The 27,748-nt window shown below is 48.9% G+C and overlaps 1 protein-coding gene across 2 annotated transcripts in view; it reads right to left on the reverse strand.

Moving 5' to 3' along the window:
• The window catches only part of IGSF3 (immunoglobulin superfamily member 3), a 94,470-nt gene extending 66,967 nt beyond the window's left edge, over positions 1-27,503 (reverse strand). For both annotated transcript variants that reach the window (XM_030971046.1, XM_030971036.1), the window contains exons 1-2: positions 27,063-27,503; positions 248-625 (exon numbers count right to left, since the gene is read on the reverse strand). In XM_030971046.1, the coding sequence (XP_030826906.1) occupies positions 248-625; positions 27,063-27,105 (421 nt within the window). In that variant the 5' untranslated portion in view covers positions 27,106-27,503. The remainder of the gene's footprint in view (positions 1-247; positions 626-27,062) is intronic.
• Positions 27,504-27,748: the final 245 nt, after the last annotated feature.

Here is a 27,748-nt window from a genome sequence, read left to right on the forward strand (position 1 = left end):
GGCCTTCTTCTTCCTAGGCTCTCCCTCTCTTCCCCTCCTTCCCCCTTCTCCCTCAGAAACCATGCTGCTCCCGGGGGTGGCACCCCCAATAAATCCTCATCTAATGAGCACCCTCAGAAGCTGTGTGGAGTCTCCTTGCCTGCCTGCTGCTACCAGCGAAGGAACAGCTTAGGGGACCCCCTGGGGACCCCTCAAACGAACTCCACCACCCCACGGGCCCAGCCAGGCCGCGAGCAGCACAGCTTACCCACGAGGTTCATCTTGGCGCTGTAGCTGCCGAAGTACCTCTCATCGGTGTTGGGCGTGTGGCACTCGTACTGGCCGGCGTCGCGCTCCTGCAGCTCGGTGATGTGCAGCAGCACGGCGTCCCCCTGCAGCCGCTCCACGAAGATGCCGCGGCCGCGCACGCGCTGCGTGTAGATGGCGTAGGGGAACGAGGGGTCCACGGTGCTGACGATCTGCACCTCCCGCTCGGGGGCCGAGGGCAGGTAGATGGACCACTGGAAGTTCTGCTCCGCCGGGCCCTGGTAGCCGCTCACCTTGCACCACAGGGTGATGTGGGAGCCTTCCGTGCGGTAGAGGGGTCCCTCCTGCACCGTCACTTGCCGCTGGGCCAGTGCCATGCCTGTGGGAGGAGAGGAGCCCAGCATTACTGACCAGCAGGCAATCCCCACACTGACATCCAGATACGTCCCTGCCCTTCCATGGCCATGCTGGACAAAGCAAGCCCTCACACCCCGTTTTACATCCGGCACATCAGCCTCTGGCACAGCACCCCCTGGGTCATACTGCAGAATTCTTGCTGACTCAATGGAAGTGTTTTAAAAAACACCCCACGAAAGAAGCAGCTCTGAGGTAACATGAACCCCTTGTTTGGAAGCAGTGAGAACCCGGGTGTGAAAGGGCAATGCACCACGCAGTAACAAATCAGAAACTCAAGGTGACAGGTCTTTGTTTTCAGTACTTTTACTTTCCAACTCTCATCACCCCATGGAGAGAGGTCAGGGGGCTACACTCCCTCTCCTCTGGCTACTGGGCCACCCAACTCCAATGCCCCAAGCATTCGTCGTCCATCAGCAAACCTGCCAGAGGCTTCAGCTGGTACAAACCCCCTTCTCGTTCCCCAAACCCAGCACACCTTCTCCATTCTCTCTTACTCTTGTAAAGGCCCACAGAGAAATATCAGGTTTCCGGCACTGCCTTCCCAAGCCAATTTGAAAGGTGTGCATTTAGCACATAACAAACCCAATTAAAGTTAATGGAAGGAGTGGGCACTTTCCAGTAAAGCTCAGCGCCCCTGGCTCTGGAGTCAGGGCGCAGTGCCCTGCGCTGTACACACGCAAAGGCACCAAACAAAGCCGGCCCCGCAGCACGGCGACTGCGATCCGCCGGATTTTTACACAGATTATGGATGGCTGGCCCTTGGGCTCATGGCACATTACCAGCACAGCCCTCCAGGGGCCAGATAAATTACAGCAATCTATCTTGTTTGTTGCTACATCAAAGGCTCGAGGTCTGGAGACCACGGTGGGTGTTCATCGGTTATTGAGTTACCAGCAGCATGCACACATGGCAAGGCCAATCACCCTGGCTTCTGTGACTGCTTGCTTGCCATCATAAAACAGCAATAAGCCGATTTAAAGCAAGTCCTGCATAATCACGTTTGCAAATTTCATCCTCTCTGTGCGTCTGTATGTTGGGGGTTCCCCCCCCTTTCTCTAATTTTCAATAACAATGCTCAAGTCCGGGAAAGAATTTAAGCTTTCAAAAAGTGGCATCCTGCAGGTGAAGAGGTAGCCTTGAATCTGGGGCTTATCGATTCAATCCCGCCCTCTGAACATCGATGTCCAGAAATTAAGTTTTTCACCACAGCCAGCCTGGACTGGAGCCAGGAGAGATGGTTCTTAGCAGCTTAAAACAAATTGTGAAAAATGGGTTCAGCACATCCATCAGGGCATGCAGCTGAACAGATGGAGTGCAATTCAAACTATTAACTTGGGCTCAGCTTGCTGCTGCTCCAAATTATGTTTCTTTTTACTCTTTATGAAATAATGTGATTTAAAGGGAGGACGGGGAAAGCTAGCACATTTGAAACAAACAAGGAGAGGAACAACAGAGGCAAGCACTCCCCCACTGTGCGCTGTACCAATCTCTTCATCCTGGGGAAAGACACTGCTGGAGACAACTAACATATCTACAGTGCAGGCAGCTTCTTCTCTCACCCCACAAAGGCCAAAGGACAAAGCAAATATTACAGCCTTTGAAGTGAACTGTTTTCAAAGCAGCAGGAAGGACAAGATCTTTATTACAAACCTAAAGACAGCTCATAATCCAATTTCTGTATGCACATATAGCCTTGCTACAGCATACACATATCCCACCTGCAATGACAATTAAAACTGCACCACAAGGCAAATGTGCAGTGGTAGGAATTAAAAGTTCCACACACAAACACTCCATCAGGTATTTCTCAGCTAACTGCACAACTTTGTTTATCAGGCTTTTAACACGGTGCTGGATTTTTTACAAAGGAGTTTTCCAGCTATCTAGTTAAAAAGAATATTTTATCAGAGATAGGTATCTGACTTTCCAAAGCTCAGTTGAGGACCACAACCCTGGGGACCCACAGCACAGATTTTTGGTAGATGTCAAATCTCACCACCCTCCCGGCCAGCACTGGTATGGGCTTCCTTCTTCCCTTGCCAGTGGTTTTTGGCCCTTCACTGTAACTCTAACATGGAGTCTTCCTCCAGGTTCTGAAGAGACCCACTTTCTACATTCCTTCTCTTCTATCTTCCCTTGCACTGTGTTGCTGCGCCTTCCTAAAGCAGCCAAAAGTGAGAGTTGAGAGCCAGAGTTCCCTGCTTCCATTCTGGCTCCAGCAGCCTAAGAAGCTGAGAGACAGAAGAAAACAGTGCAGAAAAAGCCCTGCCCAGCTCCAGTATGGGCAGAAGACAAACCAGTCAGGCTTCTGCTACAGCCTGCAGCAAGTTGCTGTCCCAGAGGTGAGACACAAAGGCTCAGAAGTTGGATGAACAGGCTGCATCTCCAGAGGAGCAGGGAGCAGTACATCCTCAGTGCTGCTCCCTGCGCCTGGCTGCAAACTCCTGCTCCAACACGGGTGGGCACAAATGCTTTTCAACACTGCCAAAAAATCCCAAACAGCAGAAGCAGAAGTACTTCCCCAAAACTATTTTCATCAAGAAAAGAAAGAAGAAAAACTATCAGCCTGAAGCAGACATCCAGCAGTACATGTTGTGCTCAAACAGTAACCTTTTGCATGATGTTTGGCATTTTGCAAGCTCTGGGAATTGCTATATCCATGATACACAGTATTAAGAAAAGAACTTAATTTCTTAGTGAGCAAGTGCTCTGATTAACAAAAATAACGTGTCTGAGATCCCATTTAAACTCTTATCATTCCCTCTTGAAGAGAGAGAAGAGCTCACTACAGGAGGAGCTGTGTGCTCCACACCTTCCCTAGGACACCCAGGAGACAGTGATGGTGGCATTTGGCTGGTACTGCACTGGCACAGCTGGCTTTTAATTGCAAATCCAATATAATTTAGTGACAACACAAGGGCTGATAGGGAGGAGGTAGTGAGCCAAGTGCTACTTCAAAATTAATAAGAAATTGCAGGTTTGTGCATCTGTTTTTTTTTTTTTTCAAAAGACAGCAAATCCCATGCGACAAGGAGGAAGCCATCCCCTGATCCTTATCCCCTTTGGATCAGGGCTGTTGTTGCCAGCCTTCTGAGCCAAGGGCAAGCCAAACAACAGCCAGGCAGCTCTCAGCTTACCATCTCCCAAGCCCTGGAGGTGCACGGGGGATAAGAGCAGGGGCAAGAGGAGGCAGTGCAGCCAGGTGGTGAGAATGAAGCAGCAAGGGGCAGCGCAGGACCCAGGAACCTCAGATGCCCAGTCCCTGCACCTGCCCTATGCCAGCTCTCCCAGCAGGGCCACTGCAAATGTCATGGGAAACAGCTCTGAAAAGCACAGGAAAGGCAAGAGAAAGGTGTTATGTCCAAGTCACACAGTCATTCAAGTCTCCCTTGTCACATCACAGCCAGGATTTCAATGCCTCTCCAAGAAAGAAAGGAGCAAAAAAGGAGCATCAAGCATCCCTGCCAGCCAGGCATCCCCCCCAGAAGTACTGCAGCTCAGCTTCTGAGTACACTGTCTCTTTGCAAAATCTGTACCCTCACAGCAATCTCATGATTTTGGCAAGATCTGACCTTTCCATGGAGACCCCCACCGAGCTCGGAGCTCAGGTTTTCCACACACAACTGGTCATTTCAAGTGCCTGATTTAAGTACTTTGAAGAGGCCCCATTTCAGAAAGTGCCAAACATTTACCTTCTGGGAAGGAGGTGGACCTTCAGGTCCTTTCACAAGAACATGTGTGCAAAATTTTAGCTGAGAACATTGACTCAAGGCTTATTGCAAGGGACAGGTGGGTGTAATAAAAGGATGCCTGAGCACACAAAAACTCTGCCACAGCACTGACAGCTCAAAAGAACAAATAAAAACTCATGACAGAATGATGAAGAGCCTCCTGCACAAATATTCTCTCCATCTCAGACCATATGGGTTATGTCTGCACCACATCCAAAAGCACTGCAGCAGTTGCACCAAGTTATCTTCGATATCAATAATCACTGCCAGTAGTCATTTAATGCAAAGGAGAAACTTGAGCTCTTATGAGTATTATCCTGGGTCTCTAATCACTAGGCAGCAACTAAAAAAGTCATGATATGTATATCTTCTTGGTCTAGATATCTTCTATAAGCACCAGGGCTAACAGTGATGAACACCAAAAGGATTACATGGTCTGAGGGGATATTTCTACCCCTGCAGCTTTACAGAAGTTTTCCTTCACTGAGAATCTCTAAAGTACTATTTGTCAATAACTGACAATATTAATCCTAAATTTCCTTTAAAAATTACTTTGTGCCTTTGACTACAGTTATTAGGCAGAGAACATTTCCAAGGAGATCCCTCTCCCTTTCACAAACACACAGCACACATCTGGGCTTTGTTGTTGCTGCTATTGGTTTGTTCAATTTACAGGCACTCCTGAAAAAGTGTCAAGAGAGGAACAACAATGATGATAAACACTAGGGAATGGCTTCTCTGTCAGAAATAATGGAGTCTGGAGGGAAACAAAGGTGACTTGAAGGGGATCTGGTAAAGGTTTTTTCACAAATATATATGCCATGGCAAAGACGGTCAAGAATTTGACCCTTGACCATCTCTTCCAGTTTAAATGCCAAGGGCCATCAACTGAAACTGGTCAGATCCAGATTTATAACAAGAGAGGCAGTTTATGCAGCTGAACGCAGCAGACCTGTTGATGCCCTTGCCAAAGGGTACTGTGGGTATGGAAAAATTTACATGGGTCAAACTATGAGTGGGATAAGCACATGAAAGAGGGCTACCAAACAGGGAAATCACATCAGGTTCCTAAGGCTCCCAAAACAAGCTACAAGCTTTTTGAGGCATGATGCTGAGCAAGGTGCAGGATTTACTCTGAACTGGTACAGATGTCCTTGTGCCCACCTTTATAACCCATCTCATTGCAGACTGTACTCTTCAACAATGTGGGTCTGCAGACTGTGCCTTGGTTATAATACAACAGAAGCTAAAAAAGGTACCATTTTGGCTTCTTCTCCAAGAGCATGACTATTTCTACTCAACACTTGAATTGGTTCCCTCAAAACATCCTTACATGGGAGCTTGTGCCTCTATGCAGGGAAGGAGAGGGAAGGGGAGGGAACCAATTCATAAATCCTACTTGGCTATGACAAATTAGCATCTGCAGCAGACCACAGGACCTGGCAGAAAGTCCCCAGTAATGAAGACAATTCAGACATAAATGCTAAAGGGCAGTTATGCTAAAGAGTCTAATTCTGAGCTGCAGACATGCTCTGGGCAAGCTCAACCCAAGAGCAGGTGCAAGTGCACCACAGGCTGTGGCCACTGCTGCCCTCCTGCAGGTCTGAGGGGACCTGCAGGAGCCCAGGCTGACCACCCAGCTGGCCACTGCACTCCAGTGCATGGCATGGTGCCATCTAAGGTGTGGCAAGGACCAGCAGACTTCATCCTGCTGCTCCCCGTGCCCTGCAGGCTGTGGCACTGCCCCCCCCCGTGCTCTGACTCCCCTGCCCCAAAGCAGCAGCACTGAGCCTGCACAAGCCTCTGCTGCCAGAGAATTACTCAGGGACAGTTAGCATCCTCCAAGCTCATATTCCCTCTTAAATCAGATTAATTTTTCAGTCTCACTTATGCACAAGGCTCCCCAGGGGACAGCCCTTCCTCTCTCCCTTCTGTCACCCACAGAGCTTGTAGACACCTCTTGCCAAACCCAGCCCATCACTTAGTCCCTGCTTTTTCTCTGGACTCCACAGCAGGGCTGACACTCACAAAACACTAATTCATTTCAAGAAGGCTCTTCCAAACTCACCATTGTCCAGCCACTTCCCCAAGCAGCCATCATTTTTTTTGCCATGGGCTGAAGACTAATAAAATCTCAGAGGCAGACACTCTGCCCCACCAGGCAACACCAAAGCAGAGACAATCTTTTAGCAGCACACACCTGCTATTCTGTGAAGTCTCCTGTTAAGGCACACAATCAAAAATTAGGTTTGAGCTTAATTTTTGTATAAATGAGTCACAGCAGGAACAATCTCCATACACTGCAACCTGCTGCCAGATGGATAAAAACAATGCTATCAGAAGAAAACATGTGGTAAGCCCCCACCATTCCCCCAGTACGGTAAAGCCTCATTCTGGGAAAATACAGTGTTTTCTTGGGGTATTTTTTCTCATGCCAAGAGAGCTCAGTGTACTGAAAGGCTGGCTGGAGTCACCTGCAGAACAACTCTGTCCCCATCCTCCACCCTTTTGCTTTAATGTTTAAATGGTGCAACCAAAAGGATGGCTGATCCCCTATCCTCCCCTTCCTCCACTCCTGCCACCATTCCACCACTCCCAGCACATGGGCCATCTTTCCTAAACCAACTCATAAAGCTGTTCACTCCTCATTTGAATTCTTCCCACTGCTGAGCCAACTAAGGATGGCTAAGTGGCGAGGTCGGCCAGGAGCAATTTATACAATAATTGGTATGGAAATATCAGAATCAGTGGGGAAATATCAAAGCATGGGCAAAGTAGACAGGAGCTGCCAGTGAAGCTCTTTGTTCTTCCAACACCACTGCCTTCCCTCGTCTCTGCTCGCCGCTCTGTCTCACAGCCGCGCACTTCCACAGCAGATGTTTACTGTCTTTTAAGAAAAATGTTTTCAATAAATATGAAAGAGATGGCATTTCTTTTAATCACCATAGATTGCTGTGGCCTGTGACTAGCTTCCCAAGTTCTGACTGTAAAAGAGGTCTTGTACCTCTGCAATAAATATGCATCCAGTCAGACATCCGACCCCTTCGCCAAGATCAGAGCCATTTTACATCCTTTGGTTCTTCTCAGATCTGGCCCTTATATTGACAGAAGACTTCCTTATTTTCCCCAGTATGGCATTGGTATTCTGCAGATGCACAGTGTGCAATGTGATCTGCCCTTGTGATTTCTTCCCCCCCGCTTTTTTAAGCAAACTACATCCTATATGGATGTCACATTCCTCTAACTGCTCCTTCCCTGTTCTACAATTAGGCATATTAAAATATGCTAGTTTTAACACCACCTTAGAACAGCATATTCTTGAGCCAAAGATCAGGGTTGCTGTATTACTACAACCTTTAAACTCCTAAAAATGCTGAAAGGATGAAATAATAATTCATTATCTACACTGGGCATTGTGAAGACAAGAAATAATAGGCTTGGACCTCAGACTGGTCATGGGAGCTAGCTAAATGCTCCATTTCCCAGAAGCTAAGAAAGTGAGGCACCAGAGAGACTGCTCTGTGAGAGACTGAGGCATCTTACACTATAGCTTCCTCTAATAGACACTTACTTTCTTCAAGGATACCATAAGGCAGAGATGAACCTGCCCCAGGGGATGCATGACACAAGATCTCCCTGCTCTTACAGTTCTATCATTCTCAATCATCCCACCAGAAAGTATATTTAAAGTTACTTTGCTGCACAGAAGCCTGAAACTACTCTTTAATCTAGTACAGCTTTACTTTGAAAAGTCAAAGTACTCAGCATCCAGAAGCCAGCCAGACACGCCTGTGGTCAGAAAAAAGAGCAATACCCGTAATAACCAAAGGAAGGGGAATGGCTGGGCAGTCTTTCTGCACACACATCCCTGAGCTCTGGAGCTCGTGGCGCTCAGCCTCCTTACTTCACAAGGGCTTTGAAGCGCTTGGTGGCACAGGATGTACCTGGATGTAAAAGGTAACAACACATGCTGGTGCACGTGGGACAGACTGAGCTGCTGCCCTGCTGCTTCAGAGGCATAATGGTAAATGACTGCTGGAGACCCAAATATCTTGGTGCAACACACCTACTGCTTACTGCAGTTGTAATTATCTCCTGCAAATATGCTGAGAAAAAAGAATCCCTTATAAGCTGCAAAATCCTTGTATTCACCAAAGTTTTGACTAACCCCAAAGAATGCTGGCTCTTTTCTGTACCTAAGGTAGAGCTTGTCCTGTGAAAACATCTAATCAACTCTTTCTCTTCCTCCAAGGTCAGCACACGACCTTTGCAGCCCTGTGCCATCTCCCAGATCAGCATGTTCCTCACATCCAGTACCACTGCTACCCTTATCGCTATGGGAAGAACAGAGCAGAAGCTCCCTGGCAGATTATGCTTATATTGGGAGTATGCAGGCAGGAAGTGTTGGATTGCCCACGCAGTACTTCTGACTTGCACTGCTCCTCGTGCCTTGTCCTTAGGAGTTTCTCCTTCCTCACAGCCCACTGAATCCATGCCCTAGTGACTTGTATCACTGCTGCTGGTTCCAGGTCTGGTTAAGCACTACAATACAAAGCAGCATTTACAGCAGCCTGCTGGAATGCCCAAGGCAATGCCTACTTTTATATTTTCCAATGAAAAGCAGTGATGCCTTCATTAGGGCATCCCCAGCCTGAGTATTGAATCTGTCACCACATGTACTCCCTGTAAGATATAGTGCAGACCTGCACAAAAAGTGAAGTCTCCAAAGATTCCTGTGTGTGCTTTTCCTTCTGTTCTTGTAGCTAGCTCTCAAAATACATGTAAGGACACACCATTTACCCTGGTGTCTCTAGTACTGCTCCCAGACCTCTAAAAGACTGCGCACTGCCATTTTAGTACCAAGGCTATGAAGCACCAACACTATGAAGCATTTTGGACTGCTGAATCCTTGGCTGGTATGTGCCCCCAGCCTATCAAGAGGAGGGGGTGAAATAAAATTGTTTTGAGCATCAAAGCTAGGCAGGAAATTTCTGACATAGTTCATTATGCCCTCCAGCCCCTGTATTTCTTTTTATTATCCTTCTTTAGTCTTCAAGTCCTACATGTTCAACGTCTAGGGTCACTCGAAGAATTGTCAGACATTATTCCCTGTGCTATCACTCACTCTCAGACAATAAGAAACTTCATTTTGTTTCACAGTCAATAACGTTTTAATGTCACTTCTTTTTTCGTTTTCCTGCGTGCTCTGCGATCCCTTCCAATATTAAAAAACAGAATGTCCCTATTATTGCTGTAATTCACCTCATAACATCCCAGATGCTTAAATACTCTCCCAGGAGAAAAGAGTGTGGAGTCCCAAATCTCACCTTCACATTATCCTTGCCAAAAGGAAACAGCATTTATTACCCAGGCTTTCATTAAAGGAATTCCCTCTCTTTCATGAGATCTCTTAAAATACATCTGATGCATGGAGAGGCTGCTTTTTTACCTTCCCTCAAATTTATTTTTCCTAAAGAAAAACAAAGCTTCTTGTTCTCTTTCATTAAAACACAGGGAGGAAGGACAGACACACAAGTGCCTCCCTCCATCTCCAAAGAGAAACACCAGTGTTTTGGCCCATCTTTCCATACTCCTTGAAGTTGCTTATTTGGGTTTCCTGCCCTCCCCCTTTCTCCAAGTGACTCTAGATTTTCCCTTGCTTTGGTAAGCCTGACACTTAGGAATTCAGCACCCTTGTTTTTCTCTACAACCTTTATTTGCATCTTTGTCCTTCTGGGCAGGGCTGGAGCATCTCCTTTTCAACCTCTAAACTGGAAACCTCAGGCAGCCATTTATTAATTGCTTAACCCCGAATTGATTGCCTTCTAGAGAGAGAAACTTAACAGCAATCTGTTCAATATTGACAGGCTGGAAGAGCTGATGACAAAGTGCCCTGCTGCACATTCCTTCCCACCTCCCAGGCCACAGCATTCCTCCAGCACTCCAGCTGCATCCTCAGGCACGGGTCTGCACCTGCTCCCCACCTCCTTGGGAGCACACAGTTCTGCAGAAATAACACTAAAAAAAACTTCTAAAATGTACTATCTAGAAAAAAATGCAGCCAGGACAATCTTTCTCTCTTCCTTCTGGCACGCTGAAGAAACATTTGTGCCCCTCAGCCACGACCATTATCAGGAGAGAATATTCAATTTGCAAGGCAAAGCTGCCATCTTGTACTCCTTCAGCAGAAAGGGCTTTCAGGTGAACAGCAAACTGACTTACCCCCAAAGTCAAGTGTACTGGCTAAAAGCATGCAATTCTCCAGGATAGTTTTCCCACCCCACCATAAAGGATCACAGGAATATGAAGTACAGCCACATAGCAGCAGTTAGTTTCCATTTTATCCCCACAAATTCATCTGGATTCCTCCCTGCTCACTAAGCAGCAGCAAGATGCTGCCTCTCAAAACTTCTGTGATTCAGTCAGACAGCATCCCTGAAAGACAGACAAAGATCCAGGGAGATTCTTCAGCTACCTGCTCCCTTTTATTGCTAATTAAGATGTTAGAACTCCTTGTCTGCATACACTATAATTTATGAGTTTGACATGCTACACAGACTATCAGCAGTTGTCACCAAACTACCAAGGCTCTCATTTCAAATGGGAGGACAGGAGCTTTCTGGCATTTGGAAAGGAAAACAGAACAAAACAAAACAAAGGGATGCAGAAGCATTTATATTACTATTTCTTCCAGGGAGAAAGGTAGAGTCATTCCTTCTAAGCACAGTACTACTATCCGTGAGTAAGAAGGACAATCATGGGATTCTCCTCACTGAGGAGGAACAAAGCCATGCACCAGGGGGAACTGACCAGCTGGAAAGCACAGGAAAACACTTTTTATACTAAACAAACAAACAAAACCAACATACAACAGTGAGGGGTAACTGCACAGTGACACAGGCTGCTCCAAGAGATTGTGGAGTCTCCTCCCTGGAGATATTCAAAGTTATCTGGACATGATCCTGAGCAACCTGCAAGGGGCTTTGACCAGATGATCTCCAAAGGTCCCTTCCAACCTCAACTTTTCTGTGAAGGACTCTCCAGAACTGCATTTTCACCACTGCTGTAGACTCAGTTACCTTAGCTCAGCACCAAGCACCTACGCAGAGCAACCTCACTGCACCAGCCACAGAGAAAAGGTGGTAAAAACACCCTCATCCCAGGAGACTCAGTTTAAAAATGTGGTTTCACAATGCAGTTAAGCTGATCTCGGTACCAGCTGCCACAGCAAAAAAGCAGTCTTGCCTTCCCACTCACTTTATTCCTAGCAAAATACACACACTCCTCTTCCCCATGCTTGACCTCTACATGAGCTGAAAAAAGAATGACCCAAGGGAAGAGTTTTCACCAAGAGAGCAGGAACACCTTTTTCTTTGGGGGACAGGGGCAAACAACCCTTTTAATGGGCTGGGATAATGCACCAGCTCAGGGACCTTCAGCCAGCCAGCAGATGGGTGAAGAGAGGGCAGGGAAGGAGAGCAGGGCAGAGCGGGAGCGAGTGCCGAGGTCTCTGTCTGCTGGGAGACCCTGATGGCAGCTCTCTAGCAGGCCTTATGCAAAGGCAGCAAGTGAAGGAGTGCTGCAGGTGCTCACTGCAGGTCACTCCCCATCACAGAGAGCAAAATAAAAGGGTTCCAAGCCGCCACTTTCAGCAACACAACCCTAAGAGCAGGAGACTTAATGAAGCCTGGCTTGCCGTGCCTTCAGGAGGGAGGCTGTCTCTGAGACTAATGACTTGACTGCAAGCTCCAGCTGGAGCTTCTCCTACAGCTGGCACAGTCATTTGGAGGCACTGCTGAGGCCCTTGAAGAAAAGGGTCTCCTTCAGTGCCCTGCCACTGCCCTGACTCAGCCACCTACTCTTCACAAAGCTTGCAGGAACTTGTTCATATCCGAGCTCTCTGCTCCTGTCAAATTTGCGTAAAATTGGCCAAAGGGCTTCCAGGTTATCTGGAAAGGGGTGGCAGAGGCAGCATGATCAGATAAGCCCTCTTTCTCTGAGAACCCAGCCTGAGGAAACACAATGAGAGGCAGAGGCTGGGAATCAAAAACCACAGAGTGGAGAAGCACTAGAAAGAAAAGGTAGAAGGGCTTTAAAAGAGAAGACACGCATCTTGCATTTGGCACAGCAGAGGAGGAGGAGGAACTAATTTGAGAGTTCACGGGAACCAGCAGACAAAAAAACCCAACAACCTGAACAAATTTCAGAGGCAGAGATGGCTAGGCAATGCTGCAGCTTACATTCCTCAAGCAGAAAGACCCAGGTGCATGCACATGCATGTAAGTAAGCACCAGAGACAGAGGTTAGAATTTTGAATTGAACAGAAATACAAGCCTGTAACACCAGCAGAGAGAGGCCACTCCAGTTTTTAGGAGTGGACAAAATTACAAAGAGGCAAGGACTGCCTATCCTGGACAGGGTCATAGAATAGACCCCCTGTAGCCACACAAAAACAAACCCTGAAGCTGGTATACAGAGTAAACTCATGAGGTCATAAGAAAAGCTCTGTCAGAGGCAGGAAAATACACAGACAACAGAACTTAGAGGAAATCACTCAAGGAAGAGACCAAAACTGGTCAGTGCAAGGTCAATTACAATGTCAGGAAAGGCAGCATTTGATCACAACCAAGATGGAGAGCAGCGGGGGCTATTAAGAAAGCCCTTGTGAAGTAAATCACAGAGACAGACTGAACTGGCAGAGAGCTGGGAGGCAAAAGCTCCAGACAGAGCATCCCATGGGGCTTGCAGAGGACACAGCAGCTGCTGGAGGAGGGAGGGATAAAGCAGCTTTGCAATGAAGGAGAGAGGCTATGAGCAGGAAAACTAATGACAGAGACAAGGGAAAATTAGTTGGGACCCTTAAGTCAGGCAGAAAGGTTAGACATTCTACCTTTGTGAAAAGCATGGAGAAGGAAAGCAGGACAGAGAAAACCAACAGGTGAAGACAGACCATCATTTGAATGCCAGATATGTTCATAAAGTTGCTAGGGTTTGAGAAGCAAATCTGAAGGCAGAGAAGGGCCTATCCAAGCTTGGGGGAAACACCACCATCAGCACTCAGTAAAGCAAAAATTAAAAGAGTTTACAGGAGGCAAGGCAGAGAGGGAAGAGGCCAAGCTCTGAGATGGGGAGGTCAGCGTGGTCAGAGGACTCATGCCACTGCACGACAGCAGGAGCAGAAGCAGCAGATGGTGGGGCTGGAGATAGGAGAGAGGGCAGAAGAGTTGTCCTGGCAATCCTGGGGATGAGGGGAGATGCCACTGCACTGGTGGTGCGAACAGCTATGGGGCAGAAATACTGATAAAAGAGAACTGGGGAAATCCAAATCCAGGGTGCACAAAAAAAGCAGCAGCAGGAGTGGAAGAGGAGGAGAAAAACAGAAAGACCCTGAAAGGGAGGAGCAGTGCTGACTGAAAATCAAATGCTGGCTGGCAAGCCAGGTCCCTCCTTATGGCATGGGTGACCCAGGCACAGGGAGGAATGACTCTGGACTAACCAACAGCATCTGCTGAACAGGAGGGGCCCCAGCCTTCAGCACCAAGACAGGAACTACACACGGGAGATGCAACACAGAAAGGGACACGACCTTAACTTAATGCAAGTCTCATTTGATGTATGGAGTCTGGGAAAAGCTGCAAGTTGGATTTTTTCAGGATTACAGAATCAGCTCAGCCACACCACACCTCGGGCACCAGTCCAAATGCCCTTCTGCCTCCCAGAGCAACCCATCTCAGCATCCATGAGATGGATGGGGCAGCACAGCCCCAGAGATGCTCCAAAGGCCATACACCCTGACTTCAGCAAGAGCAGACTTGCCTCTATGTAGGGCTGCAGGTTTATCTGAAGGTCAGAAAGAAAGCAGAGTCCCAGCTTCTAGACACAGACAATGTGTTTGAGGGTGACTAACTAAACAGCATTTGTCACTAAACAAAAAAACCTTTCCCAATCAACTGAGAAAAGGAAGAGTGGGGGATGAGGCAGACCTTTCCTAAATACACCACTCTGAGCATCCTCCTGCCTACACTCCCCAATGAGCAGACGCATGCAGAAGTTTTCATCTTCAGCTACTTACTTAGCAAAGCCTAGTCCCCTCTGATCAGGGAGTTAAGGAAAGGCTTACACAGCTACCAGGGAGGGAGGGTTTTATTTATCTGATTTCAACATGCCCAAGTTATCAGACTCTAGAGGAATTCAATTAATGAGAATAAAACTCTTGTTTGATGCAAGTCTGGAAGGGTGCAGTGGGTTGTTTTTTTCCTGCAAATAGCTGCACCCCAGAGATTTTTACACTGATTATAAGCCTTAACAGCGACCGATTGATGCAAGCTGAACAGATCCAGCAGCTGCACCGAAACACCACACACGCTCCAGATCTGCAGGGACTGACACAGCTGGAGGAGACCACGAAAAAGACAGGGAGAAGGGAGGGCTGCAGGGCCAGGAAGCTGGGACTGCAATCCCAAAGGAGCTGCTGAGGCCATCCCCCTCCTCACCTCACAGCAGCAGCAGACTGGTGGATGGCATGGGTTGCACCCACTAGCACAGCTGTGAAATGTCACCTCCCGAGGTGAAGGCACAATTAAATGTCCTGCACAAGCTCCTGAGGCAAGGCTTGGGCACCAAGCTTCACCACCTGGCACAGAAATCCAACCCATCCTGGCAGTGTCCATCCCCACCGGCTCTGCCTGGGCCATGCCCTCTCATCCACAGCCACCCAGTGAAGGGGCACAGCCTGTCTCCCAAGGGGCTCCAGCAATCCCAAGGTTTTAAATGTGGCAGTGGTCACACCTGGGCTGGGGTTGGCCTCTGGCACTATGGAAAAGGGGGAAAGAAAGAATTCTGACAGCAATATAGGCTTTGGAGAATTTTACTCAGCTAATCCTCTCCTAAGGTTGGCCAGCTGGCTTTAAAGGGAACAGACGGAGCAACATCACAAATCGCTGAACCGATGGGAACCAAACACAGGGTGCAAAACCCTTCTCACACAAACGTTTCTTTTAAAATCCTGCCACGAAGATAAGCACAGCTCCCAACACCACTCCCAGGCTGTGCTAGTCCTAGGAGATTTACCCAATGTTTATTCAATGCACATTTCTCCAAAACCCACATGGTACATCCAGCCAGGAAACTGAACAAACATCCATAATTTCCTTTGACACCTCCTGGCTACACTGCTCTGACAAAAGCAACCAGAGCCATCCAGTACCGCTGCATGCCAAAAAAAAAAAAAAAAAAAAAAAAAAAAGAAAAAAACTCAAAGAATCCCTGTTATCCCTGTCTCCTTACTAAACCCCTTCAACACAGCGAGCCAGCAAGAGGGAGGAATCACAGGCTGAAGCAGCCAGGTTCCATCAGCTGGTTAGGACAGCACCAATAATACCTCCTGGCTGTATATTTGGGAAAGACATGTAGGTGTTTCTACAGTTTGCTTACACAGAAACCTCAGGAACTCTCCCCTCTCTTCCCTAAGGGAGATTCAAGACATTTGAGGTTTAACAGCTGCAACAAACAGCATCCTCTTACTAGAGAAAATATTCAGGAACAAGATAACAAGAGACACGGTTACTGAAACAGGATGAAAACATGGAAAGAGCCTCTGGGGTCTAAGTGCTGCCCTAATGACTGCAGACTGCTACTCAGAAAAATCTGAATTCAAGTATACAGCTCTCATCACCACTTGCAGATCAAATAGGAATGGCAAGATGCAAATCCTGCTGCCTGCAGAAGAGGTAATCTAAGACAGCATTTGTGAGCAGCCCACTAGCAGTGCCACAGCCCCTGCAAACACACAGAAATAAAAACCTGCAAATGCCCTTGATCTTGCATTCATTCCCCAGTAGATTACTGTGCTGAACCCAAACATCATCACTTTAATGTCTGGAGCAGTTGAGGGCACAGTTATTATTACACATGAAATAGCAAGGGTATATAGTCTCTATTCAAATTAGATTGCAGACATGGCAGATGGGTTAAAAAGATGAGTTAGAAGGAAAATAATGCCAACTATTCTCTTTAAAATAGTTTTAGGACCAGTATCTTATTTATTTCACAGCCAAGAGGTAAAGCAATTCGACAAAGCCAACTCAAAATTAGCAGATATATTTTCCCTTTACACTAGAAAAGAATGCAGATGCTAAACCTATTATATAGACAGTGAAGTGTCATCAGAGCAAAGAAGGCAAAAATAGCTAAGTTATCTGTAAGATGACTAAGCAAATGGATTTTCAAAAATATGCTTTCAAATATGACACCCTTTTCTTAGAGCTGCATACATCCGTTTAGCTTTGTTAATTTCTCAATTCTTTCTTTTGATAATTTATTTTTAGCCTCCCACTAGCACACTTCCCCAGAAGCCTCACTTCACCCTACCCACACTCAAGATTCGCATCCACATACGGAGGATGATTTAGAAAATGATGCTGATCACCCCAGTAACTATGGAGAATCTCTACTGCAGCACTTTTAAGATCACGTACATGCATTTCTTTTACATCTGCCCATCCACTGGAAAACTCTACTCCTGCTGTCTCCCACCCTCATTTCTACCCCTTCTTCATCATCCCCACCTACATTGCAGGGGTCTTCGTGGCTCCACTGGTACCTCCCAGGACTGGAACCTTCCTTTCTCATGTGACCCTTGATCCTGTAATTTTTGCAGGTAAGAAACAGCCCACCTCCTTTCCAGGCCACCACCAGTACCAGGAGGAGAAGGCTGCTTGATGCCACCTCAGGAACAGCAGTGGTTAGAGGAATGGGGGCAGCAGAACTGGGTGCTGCTCCTGCAGCCGGGGTGGGAGCCACATTCCCCAGCACATCTCTCCAAAATGTGCTGCAAGCAGCCAGGTTTAGAGGCTGCTGGTATCTGTCATGGTCATGCTCCTCTGCACATCTCCCTCTTCCACCAACACCCAGATATCTCTGTAAGGAAAATTACCCTTTCCTCAGATTACATCTCTTCAGGGACTTAGTTGGCACCCACACAACTGCAGCCTCTGGTAATCAGCATTTCTGAGGTAACAGCAGGAGTTGGTGCTTGGCCAAGCCTCCCATTGAGTCATTTTTGTGCCACGCCAATGCCCTGCATACGGCTCCTCTCTGACACTTCCTTACGGAGGGATGGGTACCCTGAAGAGGGTGATGAAACACTGGAATGGGCTGCCCAGGGAGCTGATGGAGTCACCATCCCTGAAGGTGTCTAAGTGCCACTGGACACAGCACTCAGTGCCATAGTCTGGTTGGCATGGTGGTGTTCAGTCACAGGCTGGGCTCCTGGATCTCAGAGGGCTTTTCCAGCCTAATTGATTCTGTGATTCTGAGGCAACTCCTGCTGCCTGCCCTGTCTGCTGCCAGGAGCCCAGCCCTCAACCTCAAGGAGCCAAGCACAAAGCTCTGGGATCCCCTTCCCAGCAAGCGGCCTTCCAAGGCTCAAATCCATTACACTGAGATCATTAGGATGCTTTCAGTAATGTATCCCAGTGGATCTGCTAGAGCAGCTACTAGGCATTTGACACACAGCAAAATCCTTCCTCACATTCACCTCCCTCCTCCCTACACCCTCCCCCAAAACAAGCCAGCCTAAAAGAACAAGGGGATGCAGATGAGAAGGGTGACAGTAGCTTAACAGGGGCAGGCTGGTGAGAAGAGGTGACAAACCTCTTAGAGATCAGCCCCTTGCCTCCCCTACACTACCCCATGCTGCTCAGGGCAGTCTCAGACAGCTTCCCCCACCGCTCCAGGAGGAAAAAACCTCCTTCCCACCACACATTTGCAGCCACATTTTTTCCTGCAAAGACTGCAAGACAAAAAATTAGCCCAAACAACAGAGCCAGGCACAAATCAGAATAACCACTGAGTAAGAGCTGCCCTTCCTTCACTTGGCAGCCACAGGGTAGCATCTGCAGAAGGACCCTGCAGGCACAACTGGACTATTCTAGAGGAGTTGATGAGGTGTAAGAGCAGCAGAAAATAAGAAATAAAAAACAAAAACTAGACTTCTCAAGCAACACTTATAAAAGATGCAAGATGAGGTCCCTATATGCTCTAACGATGATGGCAGTATCTGAATGTAAGCACATGTAAGCAAGGGGAAGAGGTGGGATAAAAGCAACGTGAGATGAGAAAAGCTTGTTTTGATATCTAAATATGAAGATGAGTTGGTAGATTTACACACTCCTTGTAGTCCTTTGGACCCTGCACAACTTTTGCCCCTCTGCAGCACAGGTATCTGAGGCTGGACTCTGAGTCCTAGTCACAGGAAAGGCACCTGAAGCTGATCCGGCTCAAGTCCAATTCATTCACAGCACACAGGAGTAACTGCTTGGCAAACTTCAAGCATTTGGCAGCTACACACTCTAGATTAGATATAACTGCCAGCCAGCTCATGGCATGGGACTGATTAGATGTAAGAGCTCTTGAGGTGCCAGTGACCCCTAGATTAACTGTGCTGCTGTAACACTGATGGCTGGGATGAATCACAGCACAGTCACACAGGCTGTGCCCCACCAGCTCAATGGGGCTGCAAGGAGCGCTCTCCTTCTCCTAGGATAAGCCAGAGAGCTTGTGCAGGTAAGTAACACCACAGAGCTCAAAGTAAAAATCAATTTTCTTCTTTTTCTAACACCAAGAGTGAAACCAATCAGGCTGTAACAATCTCTTCCATGCCATGTTTTCTTCCATGCATAAGAAAAAAAGCACCAAACAAGACCTCAGCCCTAACACTGCATATCTCCTCCCCCCCAAAAATCCCATGACACCTTTTAAGCCATTCTCTCTACTTCAAGCAGCCAAGAACAGAGACAGAGTGACTTGCCTACCATTCTATCACAAGTCAGAAGAAAGCACTGGAATTTGCACGCTGTGACTCCTGCTGTAGGCGCCGGGTAACGCTGCAGGCATAAAGGTCAAACCCTTCAGCAGGAGCTCTCAAGATATTGTCTGCAGGCCACAAGCAGCCAGCAGAAAGCTGGGAGGTGGCACAATGCCAGCCCAGCTTCCCTTGGTATCCATGTCCTTCCCTGGAAAGCGCCTTAGCACCTGGCAGGGTGGTTAAGGACTCATCCCCCCCAAGACGGAGCAAACATCCCTCCTGTGTAATGGGATTAGACAGCGGAGCAGGAAAACAGGATCCAGGAACCTCCAGGAGAGGAAAGCCAAGCTTGACAGCACGCTGAGGAGGGTGGAAGAAGCTGAGGGGCCAGGAGTGTATGAGGGGAAGGAGCAGAAAGCACTGAGTCAGGAGATGAGATGATATGGTGAGAGGGGCACTCTGAAAGCACACCGGAGATAATTGCTCAGAACGGAATAAATATTAGTAAGTACTATAATTACCTCGAACACTTTACAAAGCTGTAAGAAGAAATATGACTAGAAGAGAGGCTGGCACACAAATGCTGGTTGGGAAGCTCTTATTTCAAGCTATCAAGAAGGAACCAACAAGGCCTGACACCCAGGTTGGTAATTTCAGCTTGGCAGCCAGCCAGAGCCCTTTGGCTGGATCCTAGGTACTGGGTAACTTGAGTTAATAAGTGCCAGATTCCAGCAGTATGATTTTCCAGAGTATTGAGCTTCTGGATGACTTCTGGCAACAAACAACTGCCTTCTCATACTCATAGTCAAGGTCCAGCCTCCCTTTCAGAGAGAGCTGGAGGAACCTGAGCAGATTCCTACATTCACGGTGCTGATGCTGAATGGAGACAAAATGATTAATCCAAGATGAAAAAAGCCCAATTTATCTAGCAGCCAAATCTTAATAACCTTGGTGTCATGAGAGATCAGAGCCCTTCTTTCCCAAAGAAACAGCCAAAAGTTCTATTTTGGGGCTCAGTATCTCATCTTCAAACCTCCATTTCTCTAAAAGCTTCAGAAACCACCCATTTCACAGCAGCCTGGGTCACTGCTGAGCTCCCCTCAAAGCCCAACAGAGTCTGCTGAAAAATAGATCTACCTCACCCCCTGCTCCCAATCTCCCTTTGACAAGCTTATCAACTTCCACACAAAGCCCAAAAGCCATAAAAGTGACAGCAGGCCTCAGGCAGACACATCAGGAATGCAATGTGGGAGGAACAACCAAAAAAACCACCCCAAAAATCCCCCAGATGCACCATCATTCCCTGTTCTTCCCCCTGTAATCACAGTGACTCTAAAAGGGAACATATTTGCTGGGAAGCAAAACTACCAGCTTCTGTGAGCAGAGTAGGGAAAACCAATCAAATTACAGGGATTCCAGACTCATGCCAGTAGCTAAAAACCCCCCAAAACTTAGCAGTGCCACAACAGCAATCAAAAATCACCTCCAAACATATCAGAGCCTGATGAGCTGTTTTGCAAGGGGCAGAAAAACAACATCCAGAAGAGCAAAGCAAACAACTGGCACTAGTGAAATGCCTGACAGCGCTAATGGCTGTCCCAGATGCTGCTCTGGATCCCAACTGGGACAACTTTGTCACCAGCAACTGCACTGGAATCTCCTTATTCCTGCGCTTCAGCAGCAACCTCATCCCGTCCTGACCAGCAAAGTCTTAAGTCTGCCAAAATCAGAAGAGACAGGAGAAGTGCTAGATGATTTTCCAAGTCCCAGATGGAATCAATATCTTGTCTGGAAAGAAGTCAGCTAAGAGGAGTGGTAAGCACATTGCTCAGGAACAGGACAAATACAGACAGATCCTCACTACCTGAGTTTCTTTTGTACTCAGGAGTCTTTGACACTTGAAATGCTACAGGCATGCTGTAAGTCCAGGCATTTGGTAAAATCAATCCTTCAGAGCCTGTTCTCCTCTATCTTTCTTACCAGCTGGGTTCTTCACCTTCCTTCTCCCCCTAATGCTTTCCATTGGCTCATTTTTTTTCTTTTCTTTTCTTTTTTTTTTTTTTTTTTTTTTTTTACAGCCTGGAGAAGAGAAGGCTCCAGGGAAACATCACTGCAGCCCTTCAGTACTCAAAGGGGGCTTATAAAAAAGATGGAGAACAACTTTACAGACGGCCAGATAGCGATAGGACAAGGGGGAACAGTTTTAAATGAAGAAAAGGGGACGTTTAGATTAGATGTTAGGAGGAAATTCTTTACTCAGAGGGTGCTGAGGCACTGGAACAGGCTGCCTAGAGAAGCTGTGGATGCCCCATCCCTGGAAGCGCTTATGACCAGGCTGGATGGGCCCAGAGCATCCTGGTGTAGTGGGTGCAATCCCCATCTATGGCAGGGAGGGGGTGTGGAACTAGATATCTTGAAGGTCCCTTCCAACCCAAATCATTCTGGGATTCATCAGTCTGGGATTCTCTTCCCACTCCTCCACTTTGCAGTGCAGCACCTTTTCCTTCCCTGTGGATCATTGCCCAGTAAGAGCTGTAAACAGACCTAGAAACACTAAGGAACCACCAGCACAGGAGTAAAATCAGGAAAGAGGAGCCACAGGAGGGTTCAGGCAGCTGCTTCAGTCAGAAGCAACAGACTAAATGCTAAGCAGGACAGAGCAGGCAGCCTCTGTCAGGGACTGGTAACACTCAAGAGAGTGGCTGGAGCAAACACTGGGCTCACTGGAGGGCTGAGTAACTGGTCACACTTCCCTGGACCCACAGCAATGAGGCCCTGGGACATGGAGCATTGCCCACCCCAGCAAACCGGGTAACCCAGCCAGCCAAACCTGCCATGCCCTCCAGCCACCTGCCTCCACAGCACCCCCCTTCCCTTGGGATCCCACAGACATCTGCAAATCCCTCCAACTGGTCCCCCTGCCTGCCACACTGGGCAGGAACCAGGCTGGAGCATTTCCTTTCAGGAGCATCCCTGCTTTTTGGCATTTGTTTAAGCACTGTGCAGCAATGGCACGAGTCCTGAGTGTCAAAGCCTTTCCCTTTCCCATCACTTAGCTGAGATGGTCTGGTTTTGTGCTCATGTCCAATTACTTACTGAAATGTGACTTCAGCAACAGTCAGAAAGGCAAAGACTTCCTCTTGTCTCACTGCCACTTGCCAATTAAACCTAACAAGAAAAAGCTTACTGACTTACATCATTTGAAACATGTTCCTCCTGATGGAGACAGGGTGAGCAACAGGTTAGAGCTGGACATGACACAGATGCACAGAGACACCCCAGACCCACCAAAGGCAGCTGCAGACTCGATTTCTTTGCCTTGCAATGTGATCAAACCCAGCTTTGCCAGGAAAGGCTCCATTTTAGCCTTTCCATGGCTGATAAGAAACAGATGCTAAACGTCTCCTAAAATTCTAATATTCCTTAAGAAGATTTTATACGACTAGGAAAGAAATACCAATACAAAAATGGAGTCAAAACCCATTTAGCAGGTTATCATTAAGAAGTATTTAGGAACTTCAAAGCCAGAGGCAAATCACAATACAGCAGTTTTTGCAGACACTGGCTGGAGGGCCTAAATGCCCTTGATACCAATAACAAGTCAAATCATGAGCTGAGGAACGCTAGCAACAAATAAGAAAACCCTATTGTGCTAGAAAATCTTGCCCTGCCTTTCAGGTGATTTTCCTGGTGCTTTAAGTTCCTGGGCAGGAGGAATCCTGCAGACTGCTAACTATCAGACAGCAAAGAGCACTCTTTCAGGTTACAGCACTCTGATTCACCCAAGGTAAACCAATGAAAACACCTCTGCCTTCAAACTAGACTGTATAACCTTTAAATCAATGACAGAACGCGTGACCAGTTTTGTACGGATAAGAAAGAAAACAAGAAAGACCAAAAGAAAAAACTTTAAAAGATTTTTTTTTCAAAAAAGGCAATTTCCTGGTTAAGAAAAAAAACTCAGCAAGCCTCCCAACACTGAAGTGATGCTCTCCCTATGACCCTCTCTCTCCCACCCCCTTCCCTGTGGTCTGCAGCACTGTTTATTTTCCCTTTCGGTTTATATAATGGGTCTGGTAGAAGTGTTCTAAGCACACATTCGATTTGCAATAAAAGCTGCTTTAATAAAGACATCTAACTTGACGGAAGGTCAACTAGAAGACAACAATTCGCATAAACCAAAACCTCCTGTGTAAATAAACAGGATCTGCAGGAGCCTCAGGATGTCAGACAGTCTGGCCAAGACTGCAGGGAGGGAGCCTGCCCATGAAGAATTGCACTTGGGGACGGGCAGGAGCGGAGCTCTGCTCACTGCAGCAGTCTCCCACCTTAGGGACACGCAGAGAGCCACCCCATGAACGAGGCAGTGGCCAGAGCCAGCTGCAGAGCGTGTTCCCCAAATGAAGCAGAGTCACAGCACACTCAGGATGAGTCCAGCTCCAGCACTGCACAGCACAGCGATGCCCAGGCAGCGGGCAGGGGCACGGGCACGAGGGCAGCAGAATTGGCTCAGGACTGGGGGCAGACGCAGATGGAGGAAGCACAATCTTGGCCACTGCTGCTGACAATGCACCGAGCAGCAGATGAGGCGCCAGCATCGCTGCTGGGCCGCCAGCTGTGGCAAACAAAAACACCCCCAAAGCCCCTGTGTGCAAACACCCACTACACTGCTTTCTCCATATGCTCCCCTCCAGCCCAGCAGTCTCCAGGTTGATCCCACCAAGACCTGTGTGCAGGGGCAGGCAGCAGGAGAGCAGGAGGGTGCAGGAGCAGAACTCCTGAGCAGCAGCCAAGTGCACACTGCTGCACGCCAGCCAGCTCCCCTTCCCCTCCGGAGACAGGCCTGGAAGATCATCCCTTCATTCTCCAAGAGGTGGAAGATCACCCCTCCATCCTCCAAGAGTCACCTCTTGGTGTTGGCATGGGTATTTCACTCCAACGTGCCATTGACAAGCGAGCTGCTGTTTCAGGACCTTACGCATGCTCTGCTCCCCTCTAGGAATCGCAAATAAATCACCAATTACTATGCATGAATAGAGAGAGGAAGAGGGTAATGAGTCTATGTACATATATACATATGCAATGTTTGAACACAAAGAGCCGTAAATTGCATTCACAGGTGGTATTCTGGAGACTGCAAGAGACTCAGAAGCAGAACTATTCATAAACCAGTCACTGACATGAATGAGTTCAGCGTTCCCCAGAAGCCTATTGTGTTTCCTATATATTACACTATAAATATGAGGAGTACCAGACTTTGCATCCCTCCCTGCAAAAAAAAAGGAGGTAAATCTTGCAACTACACATAGGATTAGCACTGGCTGGCACAAGTATTAGTGGTCTCATTGCTGCATGAGGATTATTTACAGCACTTGCTCTATTTTCCCATTTTGTACTTGTTGTGATGAAGTGCCACTTGTTTAAAGAACCCTGTAACAAACACTGCAGCAAGAAGAGGGGAAAAAACAGCAGAGATCTACAAATGTTACACCCACATGCCAGATGTGGGTTTTCAGACCCTGGTTTCATAGTTACTTGGATTTTGGTACATAGTTAATGCTTGATATATTATATTAAATCACCCACCATCTCTTTCCATAACCACAATTCCTCTTTCAGTGATTTTAATGAGTTTGCAGAAAGGGAAGCTAAGAATGAGTTACATTTCTTTTTCTGCATATTTGACCCATAGTATCTTATCCCCATATTCTAGCATTAACACCACTTGTTTGGAAAGCAACAGTCCTTTTCTAGTCAGTTACATTTACATTACAAAACGTGCATTTTTACTCAACTAAATCAAATGATGTCTCACTTTTACAAGGGGCAACCTAAAGCACTTCTGTGTGACTTGTGGCTTTGAGGCACTGTCACACATCCCCAGCTTTATTAACACTGGCAGCTGGGCAAAAGGGGAACAACCAGCTGAAGATGTCCAGGTGAAAAGAACGAAAAGAAACTCCAGGCACACACGTGCTAAAACAGCCTCACATTCAGCACAGGGAGGCCAGCAGGATGTTGTTACGAACTAGATACGTCCATGGGATTTGGGGACCACTGAAAAGCAACCTATCCTCCAAAGCGACAGATGACGCCGCGCAGCTCGTCCCCCGGGGAGGACCAAGGCAGGTTAGAGCCGCTTTCAGGTCAAAGGCAGAAAGGTAATTCCTGCAAGCAGGGGGTCGGGGCGGCCTCGGCAGCGGGCAGGGCTCCGGGGGAGCAGCAGCACGGGGTGTGGAGCGCAGGGCTGGCGGGTCCCAGCGGCTGGAGCCCTGGGCAGGAGGAGGGATGCCCCGGGCAGGAGGAGGGATGCCCCGGGCAGGAGGAGGGATGCCCTCTGCTGCTCCTCCGCCGCAGCAGCTGGGCGTGCTCCGGAGGGAGCGCGCAGCGACCCGCGGACCCGAGCGCTCCATATTAGGAATCCCTAATCCAGAATGGAGCTATTGTTCTTCCACAGCACAGAGGGAGCGTGCGAAGAGCCAAGGCAGCGAGCGCTGTGCCCTTCGCCTACACCCATCTTGCGGGCTACGACAGCCTCGCTGCACTCACGGAGCAAAGGCACCCTGCGCAAACTTAGCTCGGAGATGGCTTTTTTTCCAGGGAACCCATGGAAGCAAGCTGGTGGTTAGGGGAAGTTTGAACCAGCTCCAAAACCATTTCAAAGAGTTCGCTCTCTCTCTTTGCAGAGCACACCAAACCCCCCCCTCCGCCCCAAATTACAGACATGAAGCATGACTGCAATCCTAGTAGAGATCTTGTTTCCAAATTGGCAGGTATGTATGTGACAATTCTCAAGACAGTAAAATTGCCAGCCCTGCCGCTTCTTCCCTCAATAGCGTTAATGCCAGCAGAAAAATCATACCCATGAAAAGGCAAATCAAAACAGCTCCGAGGTTGCTGTGCACATACACAGGCAGAAAGCAGCGTGCGGGTGCCGTGCTGTGTTTTCCACAAATGTTCCTATCAACTCATCAGTACTTAAGCCTCGCACTTATCGGTCTGCAGCAAAAAGCGTAGAGGCGTTTTAACCGCCTTGTATTCTGCTTTTCCCGAATTTGTAAGAAGGAATCTCGCGTTCCCAGAGCATCTCTCAGCCAGCGCTGGGATCCCAAAGGACTTTAGAGAGCTGCATACAGTCATCCCTGGGGCAGGCACTTGTGGGACGGGACAAACCACACGCTTAACGGTTCACAAAACGCCGGCCCAGAGAAGGGACTAGGGCAGGACTTTGAGAGGCAGCACAAAGCAATCAAATTGCATTTCACGGCAGCAGCAGGGACTGCCTTCCCTCTACATTTCAACGCGCTCTTCCAGAGCCAAGCAGAGCACTTTGTTTCTGCAGCCTACCTTACCCCAGGCATTTTCTCCGCTTTCATTGTGCAAGCTCAGCACAGACCCGTGTAACTCCCTACCCTTACGGTTCCCCTCCGAGACAGCCCCGAGCCCAGCAGCAGCCCCTGGACGGCCGCTCGCCTTTCCAAGTTGCAGCCGGAGCCCGCCCGGAGCCGGAGCCGCCGGTCCCCGGCGCTCCCACCGCTCCCACGCCCCGGCCGGACCCCGGGGCACGGCGAGGAGCGGTCACCGGGATACTGCGGCTGGAGATGAAACCCTGATTTATTTAACATACACATATACACCTATTTACAGGGCTTTTTTTTTTCCAGCCACTCCTCCCTCCGACCACAGGAGCAGCGCGGGCAGTGACAACTCCAGGGGACGGGCACTCGGCACTGACAAGGGGCGATCCTCCCGCACGCCCTGCGAGGGACTGCGCCCACCGGGGGTCCCGTCCCGTCCCGTGCCGCCCCACCGGGGCACCCCCGCGCCGTCCCGTCCCGCCCCTCCCGGCCACGGGCACTTACCGAGGAGCAGCAGGGAGGCGAGCTGCGGCAGCAGGGTCCGCATGGCTGCCGGGGCGCGGGGCGGCGGCCGCCCTTACCTCCCGCCGCGGGGCGCCGCGGGGCGCCGGCTCCCGGGCAGGCGTCGCGCCGGGCCCGGCGGCACAAAGGGAAGGCGGCGGGGCCGGCACGGGGAGGCGCCAAGGCAGGCGGGGGCATCGCCCCCGCAGCGGGGCGGCCGCCGCGCCTCCCCTCCGCACCGACGGCTCCCGCGGGAGAGGCAGGAGGAGAGCGAGAAAAAACCCCTTTCCTCCAAGGGGCGGGAAAAAAAAAAAAGAGCACGGGGAAGGTGCGGGGGAGAGGAGGTGGGGGAGGCACGAGCGACAACAAAAGACCCCACCCCGGAAAGTTACAAAAATGCGCGGGGCGCCGCGGCCGCCAGCTCGCCCCCGGCCCGCCGCCCTCACCTGCCCGCCCACCCTCCCGCCCGTTCAGCGCTGCCGCCGCCGCCGCCCGGCGCTTCCTCCGCCGGCAGAGCCCGCCCCCGGCCCGCCCCGGCCCGCCCGCCCGCTGCCCCGGAGAGCGGCGCTGCTGGGACGGCGCTGCCGAGCGCGGTGCCTTCGGGAATGTCGGGGCGTGGGGCAGGGGTCGTGAAGGAGTGCAGGGATAAACCGTGTTCCTTTGTTTTAAGGGAAAAAAGGGGAAAAAAA

Source organism: Camarhynchus parvulus, chromosome 1 (assembly GCF_901933205.1).
Source record: "Camarhynchus parvulus chromosome 1, STF_HiC, whole genome shotgun sequence".
Lineage (NCBI taxonomy): Eukaryota > Metazoa > Chordata > Aves > Passeriformes > Thraupidae > Camarhynchus > Camarhynchus parvulus.